We start from the raw sequence: 27,164 nt of genomic DNA, 5'->3' as shown, positions 1-27,164 counted from the left end.
TCACCAAATCCGCGCAGAAAAATCTGCAGATCAATCCGCAGCGTGTGCACATAGCTTAAGGGTGTGTGCACACGCTGCGGATCCGCAGCGGTTTTGGTCCTGCGGATCCACAGCAGTTTCTTCTGCGGTGTACAGTACCATAATATCCTATGGGAAATGGAAACCGCAGTGCAGACGGTGCAGATTTTTCGGCGCAGATTTGCTGCGGTTTCTAATCCGCAGAAAGAATTGACATGTCACTTCTTTTCTGCAGATTCCGCTGCGGTTTACCATCTCCTCCATTGTAGCGGTGATAAACTGCAGGGCAAAACCGCAGTCTAATCTGCAGATAAACCGCAGGTCTTTTGACCTGCGGATTTTGCAAAATCCACGCGGATCAATCCACAGAAGAATCCGCAGCGTGTGCACACAGCCTTATACTGTAGGTGACACTTTCCTACTTTTTGTTCAGTGTCTGAGTATGTAATCTCTTTCTAGTAATGGCACTTAATTCTATTTTTTTTTTTTTTTGCAGTGCTTCGATATTTCCTGGAGTACCAATGGTTTATAGACTTTTCATTGTACTCAGCTATCATCTACCTGTTGACTGAAGGATACTACTGTCTAGTGAATGCCCAGAATGAAATCAATATTGGTGTTTTGTGGTGTCTGCTGACTGTCATTTTTGCTATGTATCCTTTTAAGGCCTAATGTAAGGGGGTGCGGTAAATGGGATGCAGCATATGTTGGTTACTCCTTACCCCAAATCCTCCAGTAAAGTTCTGTTTACCATGATGAAGCACTACTTCCGTTCCGAAGAGGGAGGAGAGCGCTCGGTCTGCTTGACCTTTGCCTTCTTCTTTATGCTCATCGCCATGATCGTGATGGTTGTAAGAGAAGAGTATTTAGAGTTTGGACTGGAACCAGGTATTCATGTTATCACCAATCTCTTCTGTCCCATTTTTAACCTTTTTACTGACTTTGAATGTACTTGTACGCCCAATGTTGGCTCCATGACTTTGATGTGCAATTTCGCCTCACATGAAATTTTTTTTCCCTGTAAAAAAAGTTATGGCTCTTGCATGAAGGAGAGTTAAAAACAAAAGCGTAAAAATGGACATTTGCCTGTCGGGATGGTTATGGTTTCTATGTGATGTCTTTTTCTCAGTTCTCATAGTTTTTCTACGTCTCTCATCATATATGATAGAGCTTTTTTTTATTGCAGGTATCGATAATATATGTCACAATCTGGAAATTTTACTAAAGCAGCAAGGCTGGCAGTTATCGTAAGTTGCCTCTTAGAATTTTTTATTAATGTACCTAACTTGCTGTAATCTTGGCAAATATATGTATGAGTTTAAGTGTTAAGTTTAGTGTTTAAGCAAATCTGTCAGCAAGTTTTTGCTATTTTAATCTGAGAGCAGTATGATGTAGGGGTCAGAGAGCCTGATTCCAAGGATGTGACATTAATTAGGCTGTGTGCTATAGTTTCAGTACAATCAGTATTTTATCAGCAGGAGATTAACACTAGAGGACTAAGTCTCATGTGCAGACCAGTCAGGCTAATCTGCATAACCCTGCCCCCTCCACTGATTTGTAGCTGACCATTCACAGTGTACACAGAAAACTGCTAGTCAGTGGTGTGGGAGAGTTTATATGCAGCTCAGTGTTCTGACCACTGCAACATCTATATATACATCATTTTTACTTTTCGCCACGACAGCACCCACTGGAGGTATCGGATCCGCCCATTTGGAACAGGAAACCCTACAGGAAAGATAAAAGGGGCGGTCCGCCTTTCCTCCTCAGTTTTGGGTTTCCTGTTCCAAATGGAGCAGGATCCTGCAGGATCTTACCTGGGCCATGCATCCGCCTGTGCGGTCTCCTCGGGAACGGCAGGGGCTGCGGTCCGGAAGCAGCGTCGGGGGAGATTCCGTTTGACGGCTCCCCCCTCGTCTGGTGGCATAACGGTGATGACCGGGTCCGGGGAGGGCCGCCCGGTCTTACCAGGGAGCGGGCCGGTCTGGCATCCGGAGGCAGAACACCCCCCTCCCCCCCCCCCCATCGGTGGGGATACAGCGTGGGAGGTGAAGCCATGAGCGCGCGAACCGCGCGTGTGAGTAGCGGTGGCGCAGGAGCCGGCCGGCGTCCGACGCACCTATACCCCGGAAGTAATGGTTGAACTTCCGGGGTAGGACGGCGATGACGCGGCGCATGCGCCCTGACACAGGGTGACTTCCGGGGGCACGACAGGAGTGAAGATAAAACAGCGCTGCAACGATGGAACCATGTCGTCCCCCACGGAGTCGCAGGCCCCAGCAGGGGATTCAGCTGGGGGCAACTCCACCAGGGACCGCAGCGCCAGGACAGAGACTGCCCGCAGGAGCGAGGCAGCAGAAACCAGATCCAGACCGTCTCAGCCATCTAACCCGGTATTAAGCTTCACTGGGTGAGTGTGCAAAGTATGTACTCTACCTATTAAGCTAACCTCCTCCCCCCCCCCTCTCTTTACCTTTGACCTCCCACTTCAGTCAAAGAAAAAAGAAAAAACTAAACATAAAGAATGCGCATTATGTTCAGAGCCTCTCCCTGACTCCTACCCCAAAAAACTCTGCAAACAATGCATGAAAGAGACCAGGCAGGGGTCGACGATATCTTCTAAAGATATCCGAGCCATAATTGGGGAGGAGATACAAGCCATCAACCGTGCCAGCACTCCCTCAGAGTCCAGTCATAAGAAACAGGTCGTTGTTAGTTCAGAGTCAGAGGAAGAACAGGAGTTAAATTCAGGCTCCGCATTCACGTCCTCATCGTCATCCTCGGAAATGGAAGGACGCGCATGTTTTCCACTGGACAGCGTAGATAACCTAGTAAAAGCGGTTAGAAATACTATGGGGTGTGAAGAGGAAAGGGGAGCCCAAACCGCGCAGGACATTATGTTTGCGGGATTGGCAGAAAAAAAGAGGAGATCATTTCCGGTGATACCGGCAATTAAGGACCTCATCAAAAGAGAGTGGGAAAAACACGACCAGAGGGGTTTTCTCCCATCAGCCTCAAAACGGAAGTATCCGTTCACTGATGAAGACCTATTGAAATGGACTAAAATACCAAAGGTGGATGCCGTCATAGCCTCCACTTCCAAACAGACCTCGATCCCGGTCGAGGACGCAGGATTGTTAGCAGACCCATTAGACCGAAAGGCAGAATCTTCGCTCAAAAGGTCCTGGGAGTCCACCACCGGGGTATTCAAACCCGCAATAGCCAGCACATGTACTGCTAGATCAATGCTGGTATGGCTAGATCAATTAGATCAGCAGATCGAGCAAAGAGTGTCAAGGGAGAAACTGCGTGCAGCCATCCCGTTGATAAGAGGTGCAGCTGCCTTTATGGCAGATGCTTCAGCGGACACCCTGAGACTGGCAGCGAGGTCGGCAGCCCTGGTGAATAACGCCAGACGCGCGCTGTGGATAAAAAGCTGGAAAGGGGACGCACAATCAAAATCCAAAATTAGTGCAACCCCATGCGAGGGTGAGTTCCTCTTCGGGAAAGCCTTAGACAAAATTCTCGCCAAGGCAAAAGAGAGGAAAAAAGCCTTCAGTGATTCTCCCATTCCGTTTTATAGGAAAACCTTTAAGAGACGGCCATTCGGGAGAAGAAGACAGTCGGACAGAACGAATAGATGGGCCACGAAAGACGAAAAGCAGAAGGGTACCATCTTCAGAGGGCCAACATATAGGAGAGAAAAAAATTAAGAGTTTAGACCCACCAGTTGGGGGTAGATTAAAATTTTTTGTTACCAAATGGGAACAAATTACGTTAAGCCCATGGATTTTGATCATAATCAAGGAAGGAATAAAGATTGAATTCCTTCAGATCCCTTATGAGTTCTTTGTTATAACTCGCCTTAATTCCTCAGTTCAGCAAAAGGCTCTCGAAGACGAGATTCGAGTCCTACTAGCTAAAAAAGTTTTAGTTGACGTCCCTGAGGAACAAGAGGGTAGAGGCTTTTACTCTCCCCTGTTTTTGGTTTCTAAACCAGACGGTACGTTTAGAACCATTATTAATTTAAAGAAGCTTAATTCATTTATAAAAAATTATAACTTCAAAATGGAATCAATTAGATCCACTATAAAGCTTCTTTTCCCAAATTGCGTAATGGCAGGGATTGATTTAAAAGATGCTTATTATCATCTCCCTATTCACAATAGATTCCAGAAATACCTAAGAGTCGCAGTGGAAGTCGAGGGCAGGATTCGTCATTTCCAATACGCGGCCATGCCCTTCGGGCTTTCCACGGCACCAAGAATATTTACCAAGGTGATGGCAGAAGTGATGGCCTACCTTCGCCAAAAGGACACACTGATCGTGCCGTATTTAGACGACTTCCTAATAATTGGGAATTCAGTCAAACAATGTACCGAACGCGTGACTGACGCAATCTCCTCTTTTCAGAGCCTTGGCTGGATCATCAATATCCAAAAGTCCAGACTCGATCCACAATCTCTCCAGACATTTCTAGGATTTCAACTAGATTCCTTGACCCAGAGATGTCTACTACCTCAGGTAAAAATCACCCTCACGAAACAAAAAATACGAGCAGCTATAGATAGAACACGGGTGTCCTTGAGAGGAGCAATGTCACTATTAGGATCACTAAATTCTTGCACCCCGGCAGTCCGGTGGGCCCAGTACCATGTCCGTACACTACAACACCAGATCCTCCAAGAGGATAAGCGACATAGTGGTCATTTACAGAGCAAAATAACCCTGTCACAAGAAGTCTTGACTTCTCTAGAGTGGTGGTTAGATGATGACCATTTATGTTCAGGAGTTCCATGGGTTATAGTTCCATCCTGTATCGTAACCACCGATGCCAGTCCCCAGGGCTGGGGAGCCCACATGGAGAATGGGTTTCATCAGGGAAGGTGGAATAGAGAGGAATGCGAGTACTCATCCAATTTAAAAGAACTGACTGCAGTGTTCTATGCTCTATACAACTTCCTTCCGCAGCTCCAACAGAAGCATGTCAGGATCCTATCGGACAACACCACCACAGTGGCCTATATAAACAGACAAGGAGGAACTCGATCAGAGACTCTGATGTCTTCAGCGGCAAGAATTTTAAACTTAGCAGAAAACTATTTTTTGTCCCTCTCGGCCCTTCATATCAGAGGCGAGAGCAATCAAAAGGCAGACTTCCTAAGCCGACACACTCTACGGCAAGGATCCTTCCTTCGACTCCCAACCTACTCTCCCAAGGCCCCTTTTTCCACCCTCAAGTGGTCAGCTTGCACTTGACGGCGTGGAATTTGAGAGGCAGTTATTGAGGACAAGAGGATTCTCTGAGTCTTTAATTACTACACTACTACAAAGTAGAAAACAGTCCACAACCCAAATTTACACTAGAATATGGAAAAAATTTCTTCAATTCCATACAGTACCTCATACAGCAGAAGTTCCGATAATCCCAATCTTGGAATTTCTGCAGAAAGGGAAAGACTTAGGCTTAGCAGTAAATACGCTAAGAGTACAAATATCGGCATTAGGAGCACTATATGGCCATAATATAGCAGGCAACAAGTGGATAACTCGATTCATTACAGCATGTGAACGAATAGCTCCAATCCACATACCCTCCGTCCCTACATGGGATCTAAATCTGGTCTTAGACGCCCTAACGGTAGACCCCTTTGAGCCGATCGACACAATACCCTTCAAATACTTAGCACTTAAAATGGCCCTCTTGGTAGCACTGGCCTCAGCTAGAAGAGTGGGTGATATCCAGGCCTTGTCAATAGATCCACCTTTTTTTCAAGAATACCAAGACAGATTGGTATTAAAACCAGACCCTGCCTACCTGCCAAAAGTGGCAACAAAATACCATAGATCTCAGGAGATACTCCTCCCAACCTACTATAAAAATCCCTCTACTCCGGAAGAGCAGAAGTTCCATACTCTGTACGTCAAAAGAACTGTCCTAAAATATATTGAGAGGTCCAACAGTTGGAGGCAGAGTAGGGCCCTATTTGTTTCATTTCAGGGCTGTAAGAAGGGGTATGGAGTCACGAAGAGCACCATTTCCCGGTGGATCAGAGAGGCCATTCGTTTAGCCTACTCCGCAAAAAACGAAGATCCTCCAGGGAACATCAGGGCGCATTCCACCAGGGCAATGGCAACTTCTTGGGCGGAAAAGGGAGATGTTCCGATTGAAACTATATGTAAGGCGGCAGTTTGGTCATCCCCTTCTACCTTCTATAACCACTATAGACTTGATCTTTCATCAACCTCTGACTTAAGCTTTGGCAGGACTGTCCTTGCCACGGTGGTCCCGCCCAGGTGATGGTCTCTGGAATCTCTCCAGTGGGTGCTGTCGTGGCGAAGAGTAAAAAGCCGGATTACTTACCGGTAATGCTCTTTTAATGAGTCCACGACAGCACCCGCTCACTTCCCTCCCTAAAGATATCAATAGTTAAAGTATATCAACCAAATAATGGATAAGAAAGATGTTAAAATAAGAGAACATTGCCTAATCCTTGGCGGTCCTTCTGGTACTCTGAAACGTAAAACTGAGGAGGAAAGGCGGACCGCCCCTTTTATCTTTCCTGTAGGGTTTCCTGTTCCAAATGGGCGGATCCGATACCTCCAGTGGGTGCTGTCGTGGACTCATTAAAAGAGCATTACCGGTAAGTAATCCGGCTTATTTGATATACAGCTCTGGCAAAAATTAAGAGACCACTGCAAAATTTTCCGGCATTGCAGGAAGATGGGAGGCGTTGGATCCGGACCTGTGACACCCATCGGACCGTACCACATTGGACAGCCCCCTGGATGAGTATAATAAAACTTATTTTTCTCATCTTGCAGGTCGGACTGGGGGCTTATCTACAGCATTATAGAATGCTGTAGGCAAGCCCTGAAAGGTGGTGGCCGTATCTTATTGCTGCCAAAACAGGTGACGTGCACTTTAAAATGAAACCACTGAGATGCAATTGCATGTAGACTTTCAGGTTTAATTAAAGTTTAATTGGAACCATTTCTCTACAAAGTCTACGCTTTTCAGGGGCTCAAAAGAAATTGTACAAATTAACTTAACCATAAATAAAATGTAGAGACTCCTTTGCAGGCAATGTCTCCCTGAAGTCTGGAAGCCATGGACGTCCCCAAATACTGTGTTTCCTCCTTTGTGATGCTTTGCCAGGCCATTACTGAGGCTGACTTCAGTTGTTGCTTATTTGTGGGTCTTTCTGCCTTAAGTTTTGTCTTAAGCACGTGAAATGAATGCTCGATGGGGTTGAGATCTGATGATTGACCCGATCATTGCGGACTATTCCACTTCTTTGCCTTAAAAAAAACTCCTCTTGTGTTGCTTTCGCAGTATGTTTTGTGTAATTGTCTATCTGTTTTATGACGTGCCGTCCTATCAAACATGCTGCATTTGATTGAATCTGAGCCGAAAGTATAACCCTCTATACTCCAGAATTCATCCGGCTACTTCTGTCTTTAGTCACATCATCAATAAACACCAGTGACCCAGTGCTATTAGAAGCCGTGCATGCTCATGCCATTAGGCTCTGTGCACACGGTGCGGATTCTGCTGCGGATTCGCAGCGGATTTGGCCCTGCGGATCCGCAGCAGAACTGCAGGTGATGTACAGTACCATTATTGGCTATGTAAAAAAAAAAAAACGCTGTGCACATGCTGCGGATTTTTCTGCGCGGAATAAAAAAAGCAGCATATCACTTCGTTTGTGCGGTTTTGCTGCAGTTTTCCACCTGCTCCATTATAGAAATCCGCAGGTGGAAAACCGCACAAAAACGGCAGTAAAACCGCACACAAAAATGCACTAAATCCGCAGGAAAAATGCAGGTCATTTGACCTGCGGATTCAGTAAAATCCTCGCGGAAAAATCCGCGGGAGGATCCGCACCGTGTGCACATAGCCTTACACTGCTTCCACAGTGTTTTACAGAGGATGTGGTGTACTTTGGATCATGAGCCGTTCCAAGCCTTCTCCATACTTTCTCCTTCCCATCATATAGGTACAGGTTGATTTTAGTTTCATCTGTCCAAAGAATGCTTTTCCAGAACTGGGCTGGCTTCTTTAGATGTTTTTGGCAAAGTCTAATCTGGCTTTTCTATTTTTAAGGATGATTAATGGTTTGCCCCTTGTGGTGAACCCTCTGTATTTGCTCTTATGAAGTCATCTTTTTATGGTTGATGTGACGGCCAGGAAGGTTACGTCCGAGAGTGGACCCTCTGGATCGCAGCACTGGAGCTCCCGGGGGTGAGCGTGCCAGGTGGTGCCGTCCCCTATACAGGGGCCGTTAGGGGCAGACCCTCGGAAGACAGATACCGCGACTGCTAGAACAAGAGGGGCGGCTCAAAGGACGGAGTGAGAGGTACAGGACTGAGAACAAAATGCAGGACGGAGTAGGAAGTACAGAACGGAGTACAGGATGGAGACACGGAGTACAGGACTGGGCACTGGAGTATAGGACGGAGACACGGAGTACAGGACTGGGCACTGGAGTACAGGACGGAGACACTGAGTTCAGGACTGGGCACTGGAGTACAGGACGGAGACACGGAGTACAGGGCTGGGCACTGAAGTATAGGATGGAGACACGGAGTACAGGACGGAGACACGGAGTACAAGACAAGGGAGAGAGTGTGAAGGGGAAACCCCTAAACACTTGGCCAGGATACCGCAAGGAAAAGGCACACGATAATCAGGCGTCTCCACCATGCTGGAGACGCCTGATATACCCCATGCTGCTGGCTGATTGGGCGCTCAGGCTTCTGGGCGGGCGCTGCAGGGTTAAAAGACCTGCAGAGCGCGCGCCCGCAGCCTAAGGCGCCCACATGAGACAGGCCCGCGCCGGCCTGATGAGAACAAGGAGGAGGCGGGCACAGTGCGGCGTGGGGAGCGCCGGTGAGTATAGGCGGCGACGGGCCCCGCCGCTGCTGGGACGGCGGCGGCTACCACCGCCGACGTGACAGTACCCCCCCCCCCCCTTTACGTCTCCCTCCCCTGAGGTTGGACAAAAACCTCCTTAAAAGAAGAGGAGCATTAACATTTTCCTTAGGTTCCCAGGACCTGTCCTCAGGACCAAAACCCTTCCAATCAATGAGGAAGAGGGTACGCACCCAAACTTTTTTCATGGCAAGAATTTCTTTTACCTCAAAGATGTTATCGGCCCCTACTGGCTGAGGGGAAGGAGGTGGGACTGAGCGATACCGATTCAGAACAACAGGTTTAAGGAGCGAGACATGGAAGGCGTTAGGGACCCGAAGCGAAGCCGGCAACCTCAATTTATAAGCCACGTTGTTAATGCGTCCCAGGACCTCGAACGGGCCGATGTACCGAGGACCCAGTTTGTAAGAAGGTATCTTCAAGCGGATATGCTTAGTTGACAGCCAGACTTTGTCGCCAGGTTGGTATGGTGGAAGATCCCTGCGTCTCTTGTCTGCATGTCTCTTAATCCGGATACTGGATCTTTCAAGTGCCTCTCTGGTCTCCCTCCAGACTTGAGAAAATTCGGTGGCGAGGGCATCTGCTGCGGGAACACCAGAAGGCGTAGAAAGAGGTAGTGGAACACCAGGGTTTTGGCCGGAAACCACGAAGAACGGTGTTTTATTGGTGGACTCATTAGGATGGTTGTTGTGGGCGAACTCTGCCCATGGCAACAGGGACAACCAATTTCTTGATGGGCGTTAGAGAAGTGACGCAGGTAGGTTGCTAATACCTGATTGATCCATTCCACTTGCCCATTGGACTGAGGATGATACGCAGAAGAAAAGTCCAGAGATATACCCATGAGTTTGCTGAGTGCCCTCCAAAAACGGGAGGTAAACTGGACCCCTCGATCGGAGACAATTCGTTGAGGGAGTCCGTGAAGCCTAAAGACCTGGTGTATGAAGACCTTGGCCAACTCAGATGCCGTAGGTAATCCAGGCAGCGGGATGAAATGGGCCATCTTGGAGAAGCGATCGACCACTACTAAGATGGTAGTGCACCCGGAAGAGCGCGGTAGATCGGTAATTAAATCCATACCAATCTGTCACCAAGGGGCCTCAGGAGGAGGCAGAGGTTGAAGCAGACCAGACAGCAGACTTCTCGGTACTTTATTCAGAGCACAAGTCGTGCATGAGGCTATGAAATCTGTCTCATCTTGGCGAAGGGAAGGCCACCAATAGTAGCGTGACAGAAGGCTGAGGGTTTTCTTGACCCCGACGTGACCCGCAATCTTGGAGGAATGCCCCCAGTGTAGGACTTCCGACCTCTTATTCTGTGGGACAAAGGTCTTGCCTGGCGGAATGGGGGAGAGCGTCACGGGTGCCACGGTGATAACTTTGGTGGGCTCAATGATGTGAGAAGAAACCTCCTCAGCCTCAGGTGATTGTAGGGACCTGGACAGAACATCTGCCTTGATGTTTCTGTCCCCAGGTCGAAAATGAAGTTTGAAGTCAAACCGAGAGAAGTATAGCGACCACCTGGCTTGCCTGGCGTTGAGCTTTTGCGCAGACTGAAGATACGCCAAATTCTTGTGGTCCGTGAAGATTATGAATGGATGGACTGCCCCCTCTAAAAGATACCGCCACTCCTCCAAAGCCATCTTAATGGCTAGTAATTTCCGGTCTCCAATTGAATAGTTGCATTCTGCGGGAGAGAATGATTTAGAGAAATACCCACAAGGTACCACTTGACCAGAAGTTGTCCGCTGAGAAAGGACCGCTCCCGCACCAGTAAAGAAGGCATCCACCTCCAGGATGAAGGGCCTATTGACTAACGGCCGGTGTAAAATCGGAGCGGTAGCAAAGGACCGTTTCAAGGCAAGAAAGGCCTCTTCAGCCTCGGGTGTCCAGACATTTGATTTGGTCCCTTTCCGGGTCAAGGCAGAGATGGGCTTGGTCACAGAGGAGAAGAAGGGAATGAACTGTCTGTAATAGTTCACGAAACCCAGGAACCGTTGGATGGCTGTTACTCCAACCGGACGTGGCCATTTGAACACAGCAGACAATTTTTCGGGGTCCATCTTCACTCCAGAGTCCGTGATGATATACCCTAGGAAGGGCAATGAGGTTTGCTCGAACAGACATTTTTCTAATTTTGCGTAGAGTCTGTTCTCCCGTAGACGTTGCAGAACCAGGCGAACACTCTTTCTTTGAGTGGATAAGTCAGATGAAAAGATGAGTATGTCATCTAGATATACGATGACACGTGAGTAGAGTAGGTCTCGAAAGATCTCATTAACAAACTCCTGGAACACCGCCGGGGCATTACAGAGGCCAAAAGGCATAACCAAATACTCGTAATGGCCGTCTCGAGTATTGAAGACCGTCTTCCATTCATCCCCGGCACGGATTCGGATCAAGTTATAGGCTCCCCGCAGATCCAATTTGGTAAAGATCCGGGCCCCTCTCAAGCGGTCAAAGAGTTCTGGGATCAGCGGAAGGGGATACCTATTTTTGACTGTGATACTGTTCAGGCCTCGGTAGTCAATACACGGCCGAAGGGATCCATCTTTCTTCCGGACGAAAAAGAACCCAGCTCCAGCAGGGGAGGACGACTTCCGAATAAAACCCCGAGCCAAGTTTTCCTGGATATATTCAGACATGGCCGCGGTTTCTGCCGGAGACAGAGGATAAATTCTTCCCCTGGGAGGAATCGCTCCTGGCATCAGCTCAATTGGGCAATCGTAGGCACGATGCGGCGGCAGTGTCTCAGCCTCCTTTTTGCTGAAGACATCGGCGTACAAGTGGTAAGCCGTAGGAAGCCCAGGAAGATCGGTAGGAACTTGTTGCGGACTTGGGCGAGATACCGGCAACAGACAACGTTCATGGCAGAAATGTCCCCAGCGGAGGATCTCCCCGGAACGCCAGTCTAGAACGGGCTCATGTAGACGAAGCCAGGGTAAGCCGAGGAGCACGGCGTGGGACAAACTGAGCAAAACATAAAAGGTGATTTTTTTTTTTCTTGGTGAAGGGCTCCAACTTGTATCTCCACCTCGACAGTGACCATGGTGATGGGTTCAGGTAGTGGTTTGCCATCCACGGAGGCGATGGAACGTGGATTCTCTAGCGTAACAACCGGAATCCGGAACTGGTCCACTTCTTTGAGCCGGATGAAGTTACCAGCCGCACCAGAGTCCACATACGCCTCCACAGATCTGCGCTCCCGACCTAAAACAACTAAAGCCGAAATGGTAAGGGGTAGAGAGGAATCGGAATCACCTAGGGAGGCCTCTCTTACCTGGCCTAGGCGGAGGCGCTTCCCGGCCGCACTGGGCAAGTACGCACAAAATGATTGGCCCCACCACAATAAAGGCATAGGCCCTGCGTCCTTCTCTCCCTGCGTTCTTGCTCGGGCAACTTTACTCGGTCCACTTGCATGGGCTCGGGATTGGAATTACTAGAAGACGCCGGGGAGCGGGGAATGGGGGCTTGGTATAGCCTAAAAGATTTCTTCTCCCTAACTGACTCCCGGGTGCGTTCCTGAAACCGTAAATCTATATGGGTAGCAAGGGATATAAGATCCTCCAGAGTGGTAGGGGTGTCTCGGCCGGCAAGCTCATCTTTTATTTTACCGGAGAGTCCCCTCCAAAGGGCCCCAACCAAAGCCTAATTATTTCACCCCAGTTCCGAGGACAGTGTCCAGAAGCGGATGGCGTACTATCCTACGGTGAGAGAACCTTGGCGAAGATTAAAAAGAGCCTCAGTGGTGGAGGCCACCCAGCCAGGCTCATCAAGTACCCTGCGAAAGGTATCTAAAAAGTTGTGGATGCTTGATACCACCGGGTCATCTCTCTCCCACAGGGGATTTACCCATGCTAAGGCCTCCCCCTCAAGATGGGACACAATGAAAGCTACCTTGGCTCGATCAGAGGGGTATTGCTGAGGCAGGAGCTCAAAGTGCAAGCGGCACTGGTTTAAAAACCCCCGACACAACTTGGGGTCGCCATTAAACCTGGGAGGTTTCCCCAAGCCTGGAGGCGGATGGGATACGGGATCCCGAGGTAGAGCTGAAGCGGCAGCAGAGGATTGTAGGGACTGGAGTCGGTCGTCCACGGACGCCATGTAGCTCAGAATATGGGACTGGGCGTCACGCTGCTGCGCGAGCTCCTGCTGGAGTCCCACTAGCAACGGGGCGTTCCCCGGATCAGTAGTTTGTAGGGCGGAAAGACGGGTGTCCATGGATTTCATAAAGGACATTATTCTGGTTTGATTCTCGCGTAAAAAGAGCAATTCTTTCTGGGTGGCCGCCGAAGCGCTAGCAGGGTCCATGGCCTGATTATACTGTGACGGCCAGGAAGGTTACGTCCGAGAGTGGACCCTCTGGATCGCAGCACTGGAGCTCCCGGGGGTGATCGCGCCAGGTGGTGCCGACCCCTATACAGGGGCCGTTAGGGGCAGACCCTCGGAAGACAGATACCCCGACTGCTAGAACCAAGAGGGGCGGCTCAAAGGACGGAGTGAGAGGTACAGGACTGAGAACGGAATGCAGGACGGAGTAGGAAGTACAGAACGGAGTACAGGACGGAGACACGGAGTACAGGGCTGGGCACTGAAGTATAGGACGGAGACATGGAGTACAGGGCTGGGCACTGGAGTACAGGATGGAGACACGGAGTATAGGATGGAGACACGGAGTAAAAGACAAGAGAGAGAGTGTGAAAGGGGAAACCCCTAAACACTTGGCCAGGATACCACAAGGAAAAGGCACACGATAATCAGGCATCTCCACCATTCTGGAGACGCCTGATATACCCCATGCTGCTGGCTGATTGGGCGCTCAGGCTTCTGGGCGGGCGCTGCAGGGTTAAGAGACCTGCAGAGTGCGCGGCCTAAGGCGCCCCCATGAGACAGGCCCGCACCGGCCTGATGAGAACAAGGCGGAGGCGGGCACAGTGCGGCGTGGGGAGCGCTGGTGAGTATAGGCGGCGGCGGGCCCCGCCGCTGCTGGGACGGCGGCGGCTACCACCGCCGACGTGACAGTAGACTTAGATACTGAGACACCTACTTCCTGAAGACTGTTCTTCACTTGGGTTTACTTTATGAAGGGGTTTCTTTCACCAAGGAAAGAATTCTGCATTCTTTCACCACTGTTGTCTTCTGTGCAAATCCAGGCCTCTTTGAGTTTGCAAGCATACTAGTGCGTTTTGGTTTTTTTTGCAGGATGTACCAAACTATTGATTTCTGGTATCTCTCTGATGTATTTGTTCTTTTTTTTCAACCTAATGATTGTCTGTTTCACTTCCACTGAGAGTTCTTTTGACTACATGTTGTGGGTTCACAGCTACAGCTGCCTAATGCACATGTCACACCTGGAATCAGCTCCAGATCTTTTACATGCTTCATTGATGATGCATTAACAAAGGAAAAGCCAATCAAGTGCTTTTGAGATAATTTTCCAATTACTTTTGGTCCCTTGAAAAAGAGGCAGCTACATATTAAAGAGATGTTTCCTAAACCCTTACTCCAACTAGGATGTGAATACCCTCAAATTAAGGCCACATTCACACGTTCAATAGTTGGTCAGTATTTTGCATCCCTATTCGTAATCCAAAACCAGGAGTGGTTGAAAATTGCAGAAATGGTGCCCGTGCTTCTATTATACTTTTCCTCTGATTGTTCCACTCCTTATTTTGGCTTGCAAATACTAATGTAAAATACTGAACAAACACTGAATGTGTGAATTTGGCCTAAAGCTTAGTCTGCACACTAAGCCCGTATTGATTATATAACTGTACCTTGAATATGTTTTGGTAAATAGCTAAAATGCCAAAATTTGTGTCTCCATCCATATATTTTCAGACCTAACTGAATGTGAGGTTTTATAGCTAAATATTGTACATGGTGTTGAGAAGTGGATGTTTGGGTTTGGCTGAACAATTAAAAAAAAAAAAAAGTTTGGTTCGGGTACAAGAACAGTAGAATGGGGGGGTTTGAACATCCATTGTTTACCATGCTATCATCTGCATGAGAGCGCAGTAAACACTAACAGTAAGATCATTACCACCGGTCAGATCGCTGCAGCTCCCTGGCTCGCTGCAGATGACAGTGTGGCCCAGCAGCTGTGACCGAAGGTAAAAAAAAATGTACCTCCAGTGACAGGCTTTGGCTGATAGGAGTAGTCCTCCCATCAGCCTACGCCTGCTGTCGGTGGTAGTAATCTTGTTGCCAATCAGAGCCACTGGTGTTTCTCCTGCTATCATGCAGATGACAGCATGGGAAACACCCGATGTTAGGGGTACTGAACCATATCAGTTAAACAGACTTCCTGGAGAAATCTGTGTTAGGACCCCAAACTTTACTGTTCAAATTCGTCCATCTCTAGTTGTGAGTCACCAAAAGTTGTAGGCAGATGTGAGAAAAATTCTGCAAAGTAAGAATGCTTTGAAAAACAGAAGTGTTTTTATACAAAGAGTCCTGGAATTAATGATATGGCCTTAGGGCCACAGCCCTAATGGGAACATCGAGTCTATCTGTAGATTACATGAGACAGAAGGATTTGCATAAACCTACATTCACAAAAGACCTGTGATTAGTTCTCAAAGATGCTTGAAAAAACAAGTACAAATGTATCTAGGTAAAGAGTGGGTAATAACAAATATTGGATTGCTTTAGTTTTCTGTTATTCATTCACTTTGCAATTTATAAATTAACTAGCTGAAGAGCCCGGTGCTACCCAGGCATAGTAACTAACTACGGTTAGTTATAACAAATTATAATTATATATATATATATATATATATATATATATAAAGCTGAGTGTAGAGCCCCACCCATTCCGCATAGCCACATTCACTATAATATCCCACATCATCCCGTCAGCCAGAGCCACCGGACTGCTACTCCTAATATCCCACATCGTCCCGTCAGCCAGAGCCACCGGTCTACAACCCCAAATATCTCACATCATCCCATCACAGACGCTGGACTACTCCCCATAATATCCCACATCATTCCGTCAGCCAGAGCCACCAGACTACTACCCCTAATATCCCACATCATCCCGTCAGCCTGTGGTCAGAACCAGAGCGCTGAGTAGAACGGTCCTAACTTCCATACCGAGGATCCCTTTAAGAGAGGCCTGGGGTCAGAACCAGAGCGCTGAGTGGCTTTGTCCTGACTTCCATACCAATGATCCCTTTAATAGAAGCCTGGGGTGAGGATCAGAGAGCTGAGGGATTTACCCTAACTTCCATACCAGAGATCCCTTTAAGAGAGACTGGGATCAGAACCAGAGCGCTCAGTGGATTTGCCGTGACTTGCATACCAATGATCCCTTTAATAGAACCCTGGGGTCAGAATCAGTGCATTGAGGTATTTGCCTTAACTTCCATACAGGAGATCCATTTAAGAGAACCTGGGGTCAGAACCAAAGTGCTGAGGGATTTGCCCTGACTTCCATACCGGAGATCCCTTTAAGAAAGGCCTGTGGTCAGTACCAAAGCGCAGAGTGTATTTGCCCTAACTTCCATACCAATAATCCCTTTAAGAGACCCTGGGGTCAGAGCCACAGAGCTGAGAGGAATGGTCCTAACTTCCATACCAGGGATCCCTTTAAGAGAGGCCTGTGGTCAAAACCAAAGCCCTGGATGGATTTGCTCTGACTTCCATACCAATGATCCCTTTAAGAGCGAAGCTGTGCCTACAGGATGGAGGATGTGTGATGGGGATATGGGCAGGGAGGGGGTGATTCATTTCTATCATTTGCTCACTGCTCCTTTCAGAGGGGCAGACAATGGCTGGGAGCTTATGTTCCCAGGGATGCTAGATTTCTCCCACCATGTAAACTTGCTCATAGCAACCAATTACAGCTCAGCTACTTTTAACCAGCTCTGGTGAAATGAGAGATGCTTAGTGATTGGTTGCAAGGAAAACTGTTGCTCATAGCAACCACTCACAGCTCAGCTTCTTTTGGTTGGTGATACACACACACACACACATACAGTGCCTAGCGAGAGTATTCGGCTCCCTGGAACTTTTCAACTTTTTCCCACATATCATGCCTCAAACATAAAGATACCAAATGTAAATTTTTGGTGAAGAATCAACAAATGGGACACAATTGTGAAGTTGAACAAAATTTATTGGTTATCTTAAATTTTTGTGGAAATTCAAAAACTGAAAAGTGGGGCGTGCAATATTATTAGTCTTGTTGGAAGACAAATCTCCGTCCCAGTCTCAGGTCTTTTGCAGACTCCAACAGGTTTTCTTCAAGAATGGTCCTGTATTTGGCTCCATCCATCTTCCCATCAATTTTAACCATCTTCCCTGTCCCTGCTGACGAAAAGCAGGCCCAAATCATGATGCTGCCACCACCATGTTTGACAGTGGGGATGGTGTGTTCAGGGTGATGAGCTGTGTTACCTTTACGCCAAACATATCGTTTGGCAGTGTTGCCAAAAAGTTCGATTTTGGTTTTACCTGACCAGAGCACCTTCTTCCACATGTTTGGTGTGTCTCCCAGGTGGCTTGTTGCAAACTTTAAACGACACTTTTTATGGATGTCTTTGAGAAATGGCTTTCTTCTTGCCACTCTTCCATAAATGCCAGATTGTGCAGTGTACGACTGATTGTTGTCCTTGGACAGACTGTCCCACCTCAGGTGTAGATCTCTGCAGTTCATCCAGTGTGATCATGGGCCTCTTGGCTGCATCTCTGATCAGTCTTCTCCTTGCTTGAGATGAAAGTTTAGAGGGACGGCCAGGTCTTGGTAGATTTGCAGTGGTATGATACTCCCTGTCATGAACTCATTTTCTGCTCCACCAGTTGAGAGTTCCCCTTCCATTCTCCCTCTGGTGGTGACAGGAGGTAGTGCGGTTGGTTTAAGTGGTAGTGATCTGCCACCTGATGAGGAAGATAACGATTGGATCTCTGGAGTATCAGACTGGATATAAGACAGCCGACGCCCTATCCGGGTGCTGGTGATTCAGTCTGCTTCTCAGATCCTGGACTTCAGCTCTCTTCCAGTCTTCTCAAGTTAAGTTTGTTTTTTGCTAATGTTCACACTTGCGCTTGTTGGTCAATTCAGTTTGTTGTGTAATCAGCCTGCCCCTGCTGGGGCTATGCTGAAATTACACTTCTATTAATCAGTATTTGCCAATCTGCTTTTTGTCCCTTATTAGATTGGCCTCTTTTTTGCTCTCTCAGAATATTTCAGAGTGCTGATATAGGTTTAGAAGTCTAGTGACTTCAGGGTTAATTTTGCTATCAGAAGTGTTGGACAATATTTTTGTAGGTTGTTTTTGGCAGATTGCAGACAGTGTCTTTCCTTTTCTGTCCTTTTTAGTTAGCCGGGCCCCATCGTTTGCTCAGCCTATTTTTCTGCCTTTGTTTGTATTTTCATCTTGTTTCACCGTCAATACATGTGGGGGGCTGTCTTTCCTTTGGGGTCTGCTCTGGGAGAGTTAGTTTTCCTCTTTTCCTGCTTTAGGCTTATGTAGTTCTCCGGTTGTGACGAGGCGTCTAGGACGAACGTAGGAACGCTCCACGACTGCTGCTAGTTGTGCGGTTAAGATCAGGGATCTGCAATCTGCATAGTTACCAACTTCTCTGGTTTTCTGAGACTTAGCTTGTTGTCTTGTTTTTCCTCCTCGGTTTCCCATTCATAACACCTTCCATTTCAATATGATCGCTTGCACAGCGCTCCTTGGGATGTTTAAAGTTTTGGAAATCATTTTGTATCCAAATCCGGCTTTAAACTTTTCCACAACAGTATCACGGACCTGCCTGTTGTGTTCCTTGGTCTTCATGATGCTCTCTGTGCATCAAACAGAACCCTGAGACTATCACAGAGCAGGTGCATTTATACGGAGACTTGATTACACACAGGTGGATTATATTTATCATCATTAGTCATTTAGGACAATATTGGATCATTCAGAGATCCACAATGAACTTCTGGAGTGAGTCTGCTGCACTGAAAGTAAAGGGGCCGAATAATATTGCATGCCCCACTTTTCAGTTTTTGTATTTCCACAAAAATTTAAAATAACCAATAAATTTCGTTCAACTTCACAATTGTGTCCCACTTGTTGTTGATTCTTCACCAAAAATTTACATTTGGTATCTTTTTGTTTGAAGCATGATATGTGTGTAAAGGTTGAAAAGATCCAGGGGGCCGAATACTTTCACAAGGCACTGTACGTATATTCACTTTTATATATAGAGATAAAAAATAAACTATTAACAGTTCTATTTTTTTTAAAGCACTGTTTGCAACATTTTCTCCACACGTAAAACTTTTGCACATTACGATAGAATTTAGTTGTATGAATGCCATGTTGCTGTTCTAAGTCCATGTGTGCTGTTTTTCAGGGTCCCCTTTATTAAACTGGGTTTCAAAATTGCATTGGTTGCCCTTTGTTCGTTTCTTGGTGCTTGTCTGACATTCCCCGGCCTGCGATTGGCTCAGACTCACCTGGATGCTCTTAAGATGGCATCAGACAGACCTATGCTCCAGTAAGTATATTGTCAAAGATGGCTTAAATAATAACATTTGGGTGGACCAGAACAAAAAGATCCAGTTGAGTTAAATAGCCATACTAAGTCCATTATACCCAGAATTTCACTCCTCCTCCTCCTCCTCCTCCTCCTCCTCCTCCTCCTCCTCCTCCTCCCATCCAGATTTTCATCCCTTTAATATATTGCAGTCATATTATACAGCACTGTGTATTTACAATTGCTCATTTTGCCTTTGTACCAGATAATTCTGCTCTATGTAGAAACAGGAAATCTCTTGTCCCTGCATTTATCATTCCCCTCTTCACCTCCTGACCCATTTGCCCCCCCTTTCTCCCTCTTACAGTGACTTTTGCAGTGACTCATGACTCATATAGGGAAAATTGACTTCATGTTTCTCTATAGAGCTTAAAAGGATTCAGCTTGTTAGTTTTTAATCACGTGATGTCATAAATCTAATGGAAAACAGAATAATTAGCTGGGTAGAAAGGCAAAATGAGCAATTGTAAGTACAGAGTGCCATGCAAAATGATGATTGCAGTAAAAACTTTGATGTGAGGAGTGATTCTCTAATGTCCAGAAAACATGGTTGTATTGTGCTTGTACTATTCGTCAGTATTTCCCATTGACTTAGTTTTTCTCACAATCATGTAACTTTCAATATAAAAGTGCAATGTATTATTCTGTTTGAAGAGGCAGGTGGTAATTTATGGGGCCACAGAAGATTGCAGGGTGGGCACATCTGAACACTGGAAAACGTGACTTGTTGCTGTTAATGATAACTCTTATGTGACCTCTTTATGCAGGCTTCTACTTCATGCCAGCTTTCTGCCTCCTGTCATTGTGGTGTTAATGTGGATCCGCCCAATCTCCAGAGACTTTCTCTTAAATGCACCAATGGGTAAAAAAGCTGTACAGCTGTAAGTAACATGAAAATAAAGGCAAAATTATTCTAAAAATCTTCCTCACGGCAAAGTGGATGCAGATCTAATATTGATTTGTAATGTCTTTGATAGGACCACCATAAAAGACTTATTGCTTAAATAAGGTTTTATGTAAAAAAAAAAAAAAATATATATATATCTTTCATTTCTGGGATTTTTTCTTTATTTATCAGTCTATTTTTCTATTTCAGTTTCATATTATAAAATTTGTCAAATGATCCTGTGTGAACAAGGCCCCAAAACCAGGCTTTTGGTATTTTCTTGTGACACTTTGTAACCTAAGAAAATAATAAAATAATCTTGTTATCTTCTCAGTATGTCAGATTCCACATACAACACTTTCCGCCTCTGGGTCATCGTGATTTTATGTCTCCTCCGCCTCTCCTTAACACGCTTCCATTTGCAAGCATACCTCGGCTTAGCTAATAGTTGGGTTGAGCAGATGAAGAGAGAGGCTGGACGGATATCCATGTTGGAGATTCAGCATAAAGTAAGTAGCCAAGAGAAAACGAGTAATAAGGTTCCCCTACAACACAATTGATAGTCCCTAATTACGGGTGAGCCATAGTCTGCTGTCCCGAGATATATTGGGAATCGTACACTAAGAGCTTTTTAACTACCATATATTCCGTATCGTGAACCTGTTACTGGAGTACTTTATCGGGCTCCTGATAACGTGTTTAATCACCAAAGTGTTACTGCGGAGTGTGTAAAAAAACAAAACAAAACAAAAAAATGTAATCCCAGTGCTTGTGTACTCAGAGTAGTATGGGAGTTCCATTATTCACAGTCCACTGATATCACGCCCACAGCAGCATCATTAGCAGAGAAGCGTGTGCAGCGCATTATCCTTAGGATAGGTCATCAATGTCTGATCAGTTGGGGTCCGAGACCCGACACCCCACCAATCAGCTGTTTTAATCAGTCAGAAGCGGATGTGCAGTTCCCTGCCTTGGCCACTATCAGAAGACGGAGCAGCTCTGCAATTGAGCATTTCCAGCTGCCTCTGACACCAAGGACATCTGGTCAGCGGGGGTGCCAGGTATCAGACTCCAATCAATCAGACATTGATGACATCCTAGGGATAGGTCATCTATGATAAAGTAGTGAACAACCGCTTTAAGCATATTATTAAGAGCCTGATACTATTATAGATCCTCCTTCCCTTTAAACGTTGCATAGTCCTTCAGAAACCTATTACAGTGTAGCCAGGTAAAGCTCATAGAATAGATGTGTTTAACTTTTACATCAATTTCTGTCAGCTGTAAAGATTAAATCACATTTAGTAGTGTGCATTTCATGTATGTATTTGCACTATTTTATTGCAAAATTAAAACAAGCCCAAATTGACATTTGAAAAAATGAATTTAATGACATCTGGGGCAATTTAATTTTTATTTTTTATTTTTTTGTGCAGATTTCCCGCATCTTTTGTTACCTCACCGTAGTGTCTTTACAGTATTTGGCACCAATCATTTTTACCCTGCATTGTGTTTTGTTGCTGAAGTCAATGGGTAGGTAAAATTGTCAAATAATTTGCCTGTTTGTGGGGAGTGTAGTTTGGTGGGAGACACACCCAGCTTGTGTATTGCACTGTAGACATTGGCCGCAGGGCCCAGCCGAAATGATCAGTCAGTGGTTGCTACATTACTAAAGGGCACATACCAATCGGCAATCTATTGTGGTCACCAAGGGAAGGGACGGAGTCCCTTTACTTCTGCTGTGTACTCTGAAAAAGATCTTGTTTCCATAAATGAGAACACGCTTTGGCCTACACAGCTTGCCATGCATGTAAAGTCACTAAATAAGCTAGACCATGCACTTGATGATTGTGGGTTGATGTCATCTTTCCCATCTTCCATATTAACATGCATTTTTCTTGGTGATGGGTTTCATGGGACAGCCCAATAGTGTGCTTACACGTATAGGTCCCAATTCATCAAGACAAGCGTTTATCACGCTGGTCTTGATGAGGGAGCATATTTGAGTCAGATTTTACTGATTAATGAAGAGGCGCATGCCTTTTAATGAATTAAGAGCGTCTGATGGTTGGTGTACACCTCCATGCACCTCGCCTCAGCTCACCATGGCCTTGACGAGTTGTGGCGTCACATCCCTGTCCCTCCCTAGTTTCACTCATTTTGACAGATCTGAAAGAAACTGTTGTTGAAAAACATCAAGTCGCAACATTTTTGTGCAACTCCAAGTGCAATTTACTCCAGAATTCTGGCGACTTTGCTTTGATGATTCATCTACAAAGCCCAACCAAGTTAGGTTATTGTGTGTGGCTAGTTCCATGAATTGGGTATTAATAAGACTCTATTCCATGTTATGTGCAATTATTATATGCTTCCAGGTAATTACTCTTGGGGTCTGTACCCAGAAACCGTTGGCTTGTCCCCTGTAGTAGAGTATTCTACTCCACCACCCATTACATCTTCTGAAGAAGAGGAAGACTCTGAGGATGTTCAGATTGCCGTTGAGCAGATAATAGGGGCACTGAGTGCTTTTCGAACCATCTTCTCTTCCATTTTCTTCCGTGGTCTGTTTGGCTTTTTGACATGGTGGGTCTCTGTGTGCCAGATTGTCACTAGCCTGTTTGGTCTCTACTTCCATCAGTACTTAGGAGCCTCATAGATGTGGAAAAGGATTTTTGAAGATTGAAAGACTCTACTAGACTTTTGAGCAAGCAGACACTGCTTTCTAACGGGCTACGTTACTGTAGGGATGCAAAGCACGTATGCAATGAAAAGGCATAAGTAACTTTTTAAAGGGGAAAAAAGGACTATGAAAACAACGACATCCATCATGTGGAAGATAAGATTTAATTTAACAAGAATCACAGCAGCATGGGCCCACTGTAATGCTAAGTGGACTGAATCAGAGGTTTTCTTTTTACCATGTGTTTTTTTTCTTATTTCTGAGCAGATTTTATCTGATTTGTTTGGCACATATTGTAGTAAATTGGGTCATCTTGACTAAACTGAAACATTTTTACTTTATATGCAAATTAATAAAAAAAAAATTATGTATACCCACAATGATAAAATGCGTTGAAGTAAAATTAATGCCCCGCTTGTAAGGCTTCATTCACATGTCCTTTTACCTATTTTTGTCGTAAGTGTTCCTTCGTTGTTCTTCACTGACATCACCATGAGACATTAAATTGTTTGGGGGTATTCACATATCATTTTTGCTGAGCGATAGTCGCATTGCAGACCTCTCCCCCACTCTGGTCTCATTTTCAGCCAAACTGCTTCCATTTACGTGCATAAAATGGCAAAATTAAAAAATGGCAGCATATGGATATACTGACGGGGCATAGACCAAAAATAGATGAAAACTGGATCAAACCCATGGATGAAAATGTTTGAGTTCAACTCTAATACTTTACATTTCTTGATTTGTACTCTAACTGATGTAGTAGGAAGCTGAAATACAGGAACTGCACGGAAATAAAGGTGTGGGGTTTTTTTTAATAGCGATATATCGCTAAAGCGTCACCGATTTTGTGACGCAACAGCGATATTGCTAGCGATCTCGCTTTGTGTGACACATACCTGTGACCGCCCCCCCCCACTGGATATCGCTGATCACGCTCGAATGGCTTGGACCATTTTTTCTCGTTGGCGTTCCGCTGGCGCCGAATAGCGACGCATGGACGCAGGCGGAAGTCATCATCATCGCTGCGGTGTGACAGGTAACAATGACCGCCGATGGATCGCTTATCGCTGCTGCGTCGCTGTGAGATCTGCCTGTTTGGCAGTTCACTAGCGACCATTTAGCGATGCACCAGCGATCCTGACCGGGTCGTATTGTTGTCAGGATCGATGGTACATCGCTAAATGTAACGGGACCCTAACTCTTTTAAGTTGTCCTTGTTAGGCTACGGTTCCATGATGAGCTTTTGGTGATGGTTTTGATGTTGCCAAATTTCTGTACCAATTACGTAAATTAGGTTACTTGCGTCTGAGTGCGTTTCTATTGCATTTTTGACATTGCCATTTTTCTCTGTTATGTCAGGATTTAAACAAAGATGTTTTGTTTTCGATACTTCTTGGTATTTGGCTTGGACACAACTTTGATATAGTCATGTGCGGATTACATGTGTTTGATGCTTTTCCAACATAGAAATGCACTAAAAACACGCGTGTATTTTGTACCAGAGAATTTAACGTCCAATACAAATCTTTTGGAAAGATCTGCACATAAATCTCAGTGTACTCGCAAAAGAAATTAACATGTGGATTTGAATTACGCAACGCAGGTCAGTTTACGCTAAGTTATTTTAAAAAAAACCAGTGCGCATAAGATTTCTATAAATCCCATCCGCTTTGCTGGACTTGTAAGATGCTGCGTTTCTGACGCAGCTAAAATACGCAGCATCATGAACTTTCCAAAAACTCATCTTGAGCACACAGCCTCGTGCTTCTTGTTTTGCACTGATATTGCTGTAGAAGAAGGAGCTGAAGATGACAGGCTTGAAGAGAGACATGTGGAAAGAATTGAAGACCCGTAAAGAGGCCAGAAGTTTGAGCTTGTAAGCTACGGCATTAATCTGTTAGAGAACCTTGAATGGACCAATGAAGCAAGAACTCAACTTGTACGAAGGTAGCTTGAGACGGACAAACTTTGAAGAAACCCAAACCTTATCCCCAGGACGAAACATAGGCGAACCCAGATGTCTCTTGTCCACATGTCTCTTCATCCATTTACAAGATTTAATTAATGTGGTTTTGGAGTCCTCCCAGATCTTAGAGAAGTCCTTGATAAGAGCTTCAGTAATGTCTGTGGTAGTAGACACGGGGAACTAAATATTTTGGTGTTGACCATACAACAGGTGGAGGTGCCTTAAATAATAAGTGTCTCCGAGCCATTGGCTGGGAACATTTTTGGATGGTGTGCATTATCCCTCTAAGAGACCGGGAGCGCACGCGTGCCCTAAGCTCAGTTCTGGGAACTTGTATGTGCACGTATGCGCAGACCCCGTGAAGCAGCAGATGGAGGAGGGCGCGTGTGACGAGGGCGGGGAGTGAGTCGGCATCCATGTTGGGGGGGAGGATAGGAAGCATGCAGGGAAATGACACTACAGGAATATTCTTCCAGTTCTGTGAGATTCCTGGGTTGTCTTGCATGCACTGATAATTTGTGGTCTAGCCACAGATTTTCAATGATGTTCAGATCAGGAGACTGTGAGAGCCATTGTAAAACCTTCAACTTGTGCCTTTTGAGGTAGGCTATTGTGGATTCTAATGTGTGTTTAGGATCATTATCCATTTGTGGAAGCCAACCTCTTTTCAACTTCAGCTTTTTTTTACAGGTAGTGTTATGTTTGCATCAAGAATTTGTTGAAATTTCATTATATCCTATTCTTCCCTCTACCTGTGAAATGTTGCTCATACCATTGTCGGCAATACAACCCCAAAGCATGACTGATCCACCCTCATGCTTAAAGGGAACGTGTCAGCAGGATTGTGCTTAGTAATTTACAGACACTGTTAGGTTGGCGCTGTTAGGCTATGTGCACACGCTGTGGATTGGTCTGCGGATTTGTATCTGCGGAACCGCAGGTAAAATGGCCTGCGGTCTTCCCCTGCGGTTTATCACCTCTACAATGGAGGAGATGGTAAACCACAGCAGAATCCGCAGAAAAGAAGTGACATGTTATTTCTTTCTGCGGATTCAAAACCGCAGCTTTTCTGCAGTTAAAAATCCGCAGCATGTGCACAGCAGATTGTAAATCACATAGATTTACATGCTACTGTACACTGTCGGCAGAACTGCTGCAGGTCCGCAGCGGATCCGCAGCAAAAACCGCAGTGTGTGCACATAGCCTTATACTGATTAAAATGATACTTTGGTTGATAAAATCCATCTTTATTTGCAGTTTTCAGTTAATAAGATTCTCGTGTTTTTTCTTGACATATTTATTGTACTTCATGATAGTGGTTACATTTCTTCGATATGACTTGTGTTTGTCTGAGAAAATATCAGAAATTTAGCGAAAATTTCGGAATTTTCAAACTTTTAATTTTTATGCCCTTAAAACACAAAGATGTTACACAAAATAGTTAATAAATAACATTTCCCACACATCTACTATACATATGTCTCATTTTTTAAAACATTTTCATTGTTAGAAAGTTACAAGGGTTAAAAGTTGATCAGTAATTTCATTTTTCCAACAAAATTTACAAAACCATTTTTTAAGGACCACATCACATTTGAAGTGACTTTGGGGGGCCTATATGACAGAAAATACCCAAATGCGACACTATTCTAAAACTGCACCCCTCAAAGTCCTCAAAACCACTTTCAAGAAGTTTATTATCCATTCTGGTACTTCACAGGAACTAATGCAATGTGTAAGGAAAAAAATTAACATTTAACTTTTTTCAAAAAAACTTAACTTTAGCTCCAAATTTATTTTCACAAGGGTAACAGGAGAAAATGGATCCTAAAATTTGTTCTACATTTCCTACTGAGTGTGCCGATACCCCATATGTGGGCAAATGCTAAGGAGCATGACAGGGCTCATAAGGAAAGGAGCACCGTTTGACTTTTTAAACACAAAAATGGAAGGAATCAAGAGTGGACGCCATGTCCCATTTGGAGAGTCCCGGATGTGCCTAAACAGTGGAAACCCCCCCCAAATGACCCCATTTTGTCTTCATGTCAACGGACAATACAAAGGTGACATCAACCCCACTTAGCTCGATACAGGGCAGGTGGGAAAAGCCAGGCAAAGCACCAGAATTGGTGCATCTAATA

At 45.5% G+C, this 27,164-nt stretch overlaps 2 protein-coding genes across 5 annotated transcripts in view; both read left to right on the top strand.

Moving 5' to 3' along the window:
• Nucleotides 1-23,461, top strand: part of TMEM161A (transmembrane protein 161A) — a 43,073-nt gene extending 19,612 nt beyond the window's left edge. For all 4 annotated transcript variants that reach the window (XM_073555118.1, XM_073555120.1, XM_073555119.1 and 1 more), the window contains 8 exons: nucleotides 515-671; nucleotides 755-906; nucleotides 1,205-1,265; nucleotides 19,306-19,449; nucleotides 20,256-20,369; nucleotides 20,709-20,883; nucleotides 21,811-21,907; nucleotides 22,750-23,461. In XM_073555118.1, the coding sequence (XP_073411219.1) occupies nucleotides 515-671; nucleotides 755-906; nucleotides 1,205-1,265; nucleotides 19,306-19,449; nucleotides 20,256-20,369; nucleotides 20,709-20,883; nucleotides 21,811-21,907; nucleotides 22,750-23,030 (1,181 nt within the window). In that variant the 3' untranslated portion in view covers nucleotides 23,031-23,461. The remainder of the gene's footprint in view (nucleotides 1-514; nucleotides 672-754; nucleotides 907-1,204; nucleotides 1,266-19,305; nucleotides 19,450-20,255; nucleotides 20,370-20,708; nucleotides 20,884-21,810; nucleotides 21,908-22,749) is intronic.
• On the top strand, nucleotides 2,457-6,679 carry LOC141058911 (uncharacterized). Its single transcript, XM_073555117.1, has 2 exons — nucleotides 2,457-3,507; nucleotides 3,602-6,679. Exons 1-2 carry the CDS (start codon nucleotides 2,604-2,606, stop codon nucleotides 5,275-5,277), a joined length of 2,580 nt encoding a protein of 859 aa, XP_073411218.1. The 5' UTR covers nucleotides 2,457-2,603; the 3' UTR covers nucleotides 5,278-6,679.
• Nucleotides 23,462-27,164: the final 3,703 nt, after the last annotated feature.

Source organism: Dendrobates tinctorius, unplaced genomic scaffold, assembly GCF_039654945.1.
Source record: "Dendrobates tinctorius isolate UK_male_01 unplaced genomic scaffold, ASM3965494v1 ptg000219l, whole genome shotgun sequence".
Taxonomy (NCBI): domain Eukaryota; kingdom Metazoa; phylum Chordata; class Amphibia; order Anura; family Dendrobatidae; genus Dendrobates; species Dendrobates tinctorius.
The sequence above is the reverse complement of the archived record's forward strand: the minus strand, read 5'-3'. Positions and strand labels throughout refer to the sequence as shown.

Coding starts and splice junctions, on each gene's coding strand:
- LOC141058911 (XM_073555117.1), top strand. CDS start 2,604: ATGAAAGAGACCAGGCAGGGGTCGACGATATCTTCTAAAGATATCCGA. Junction 3,508..3,601: donor TAGTGCAACCCCATGCGAGG/GTGAGTTCCTCT, acceptor TCCGTTTTATAG/GAAAACCTTTAAGAGACGGC.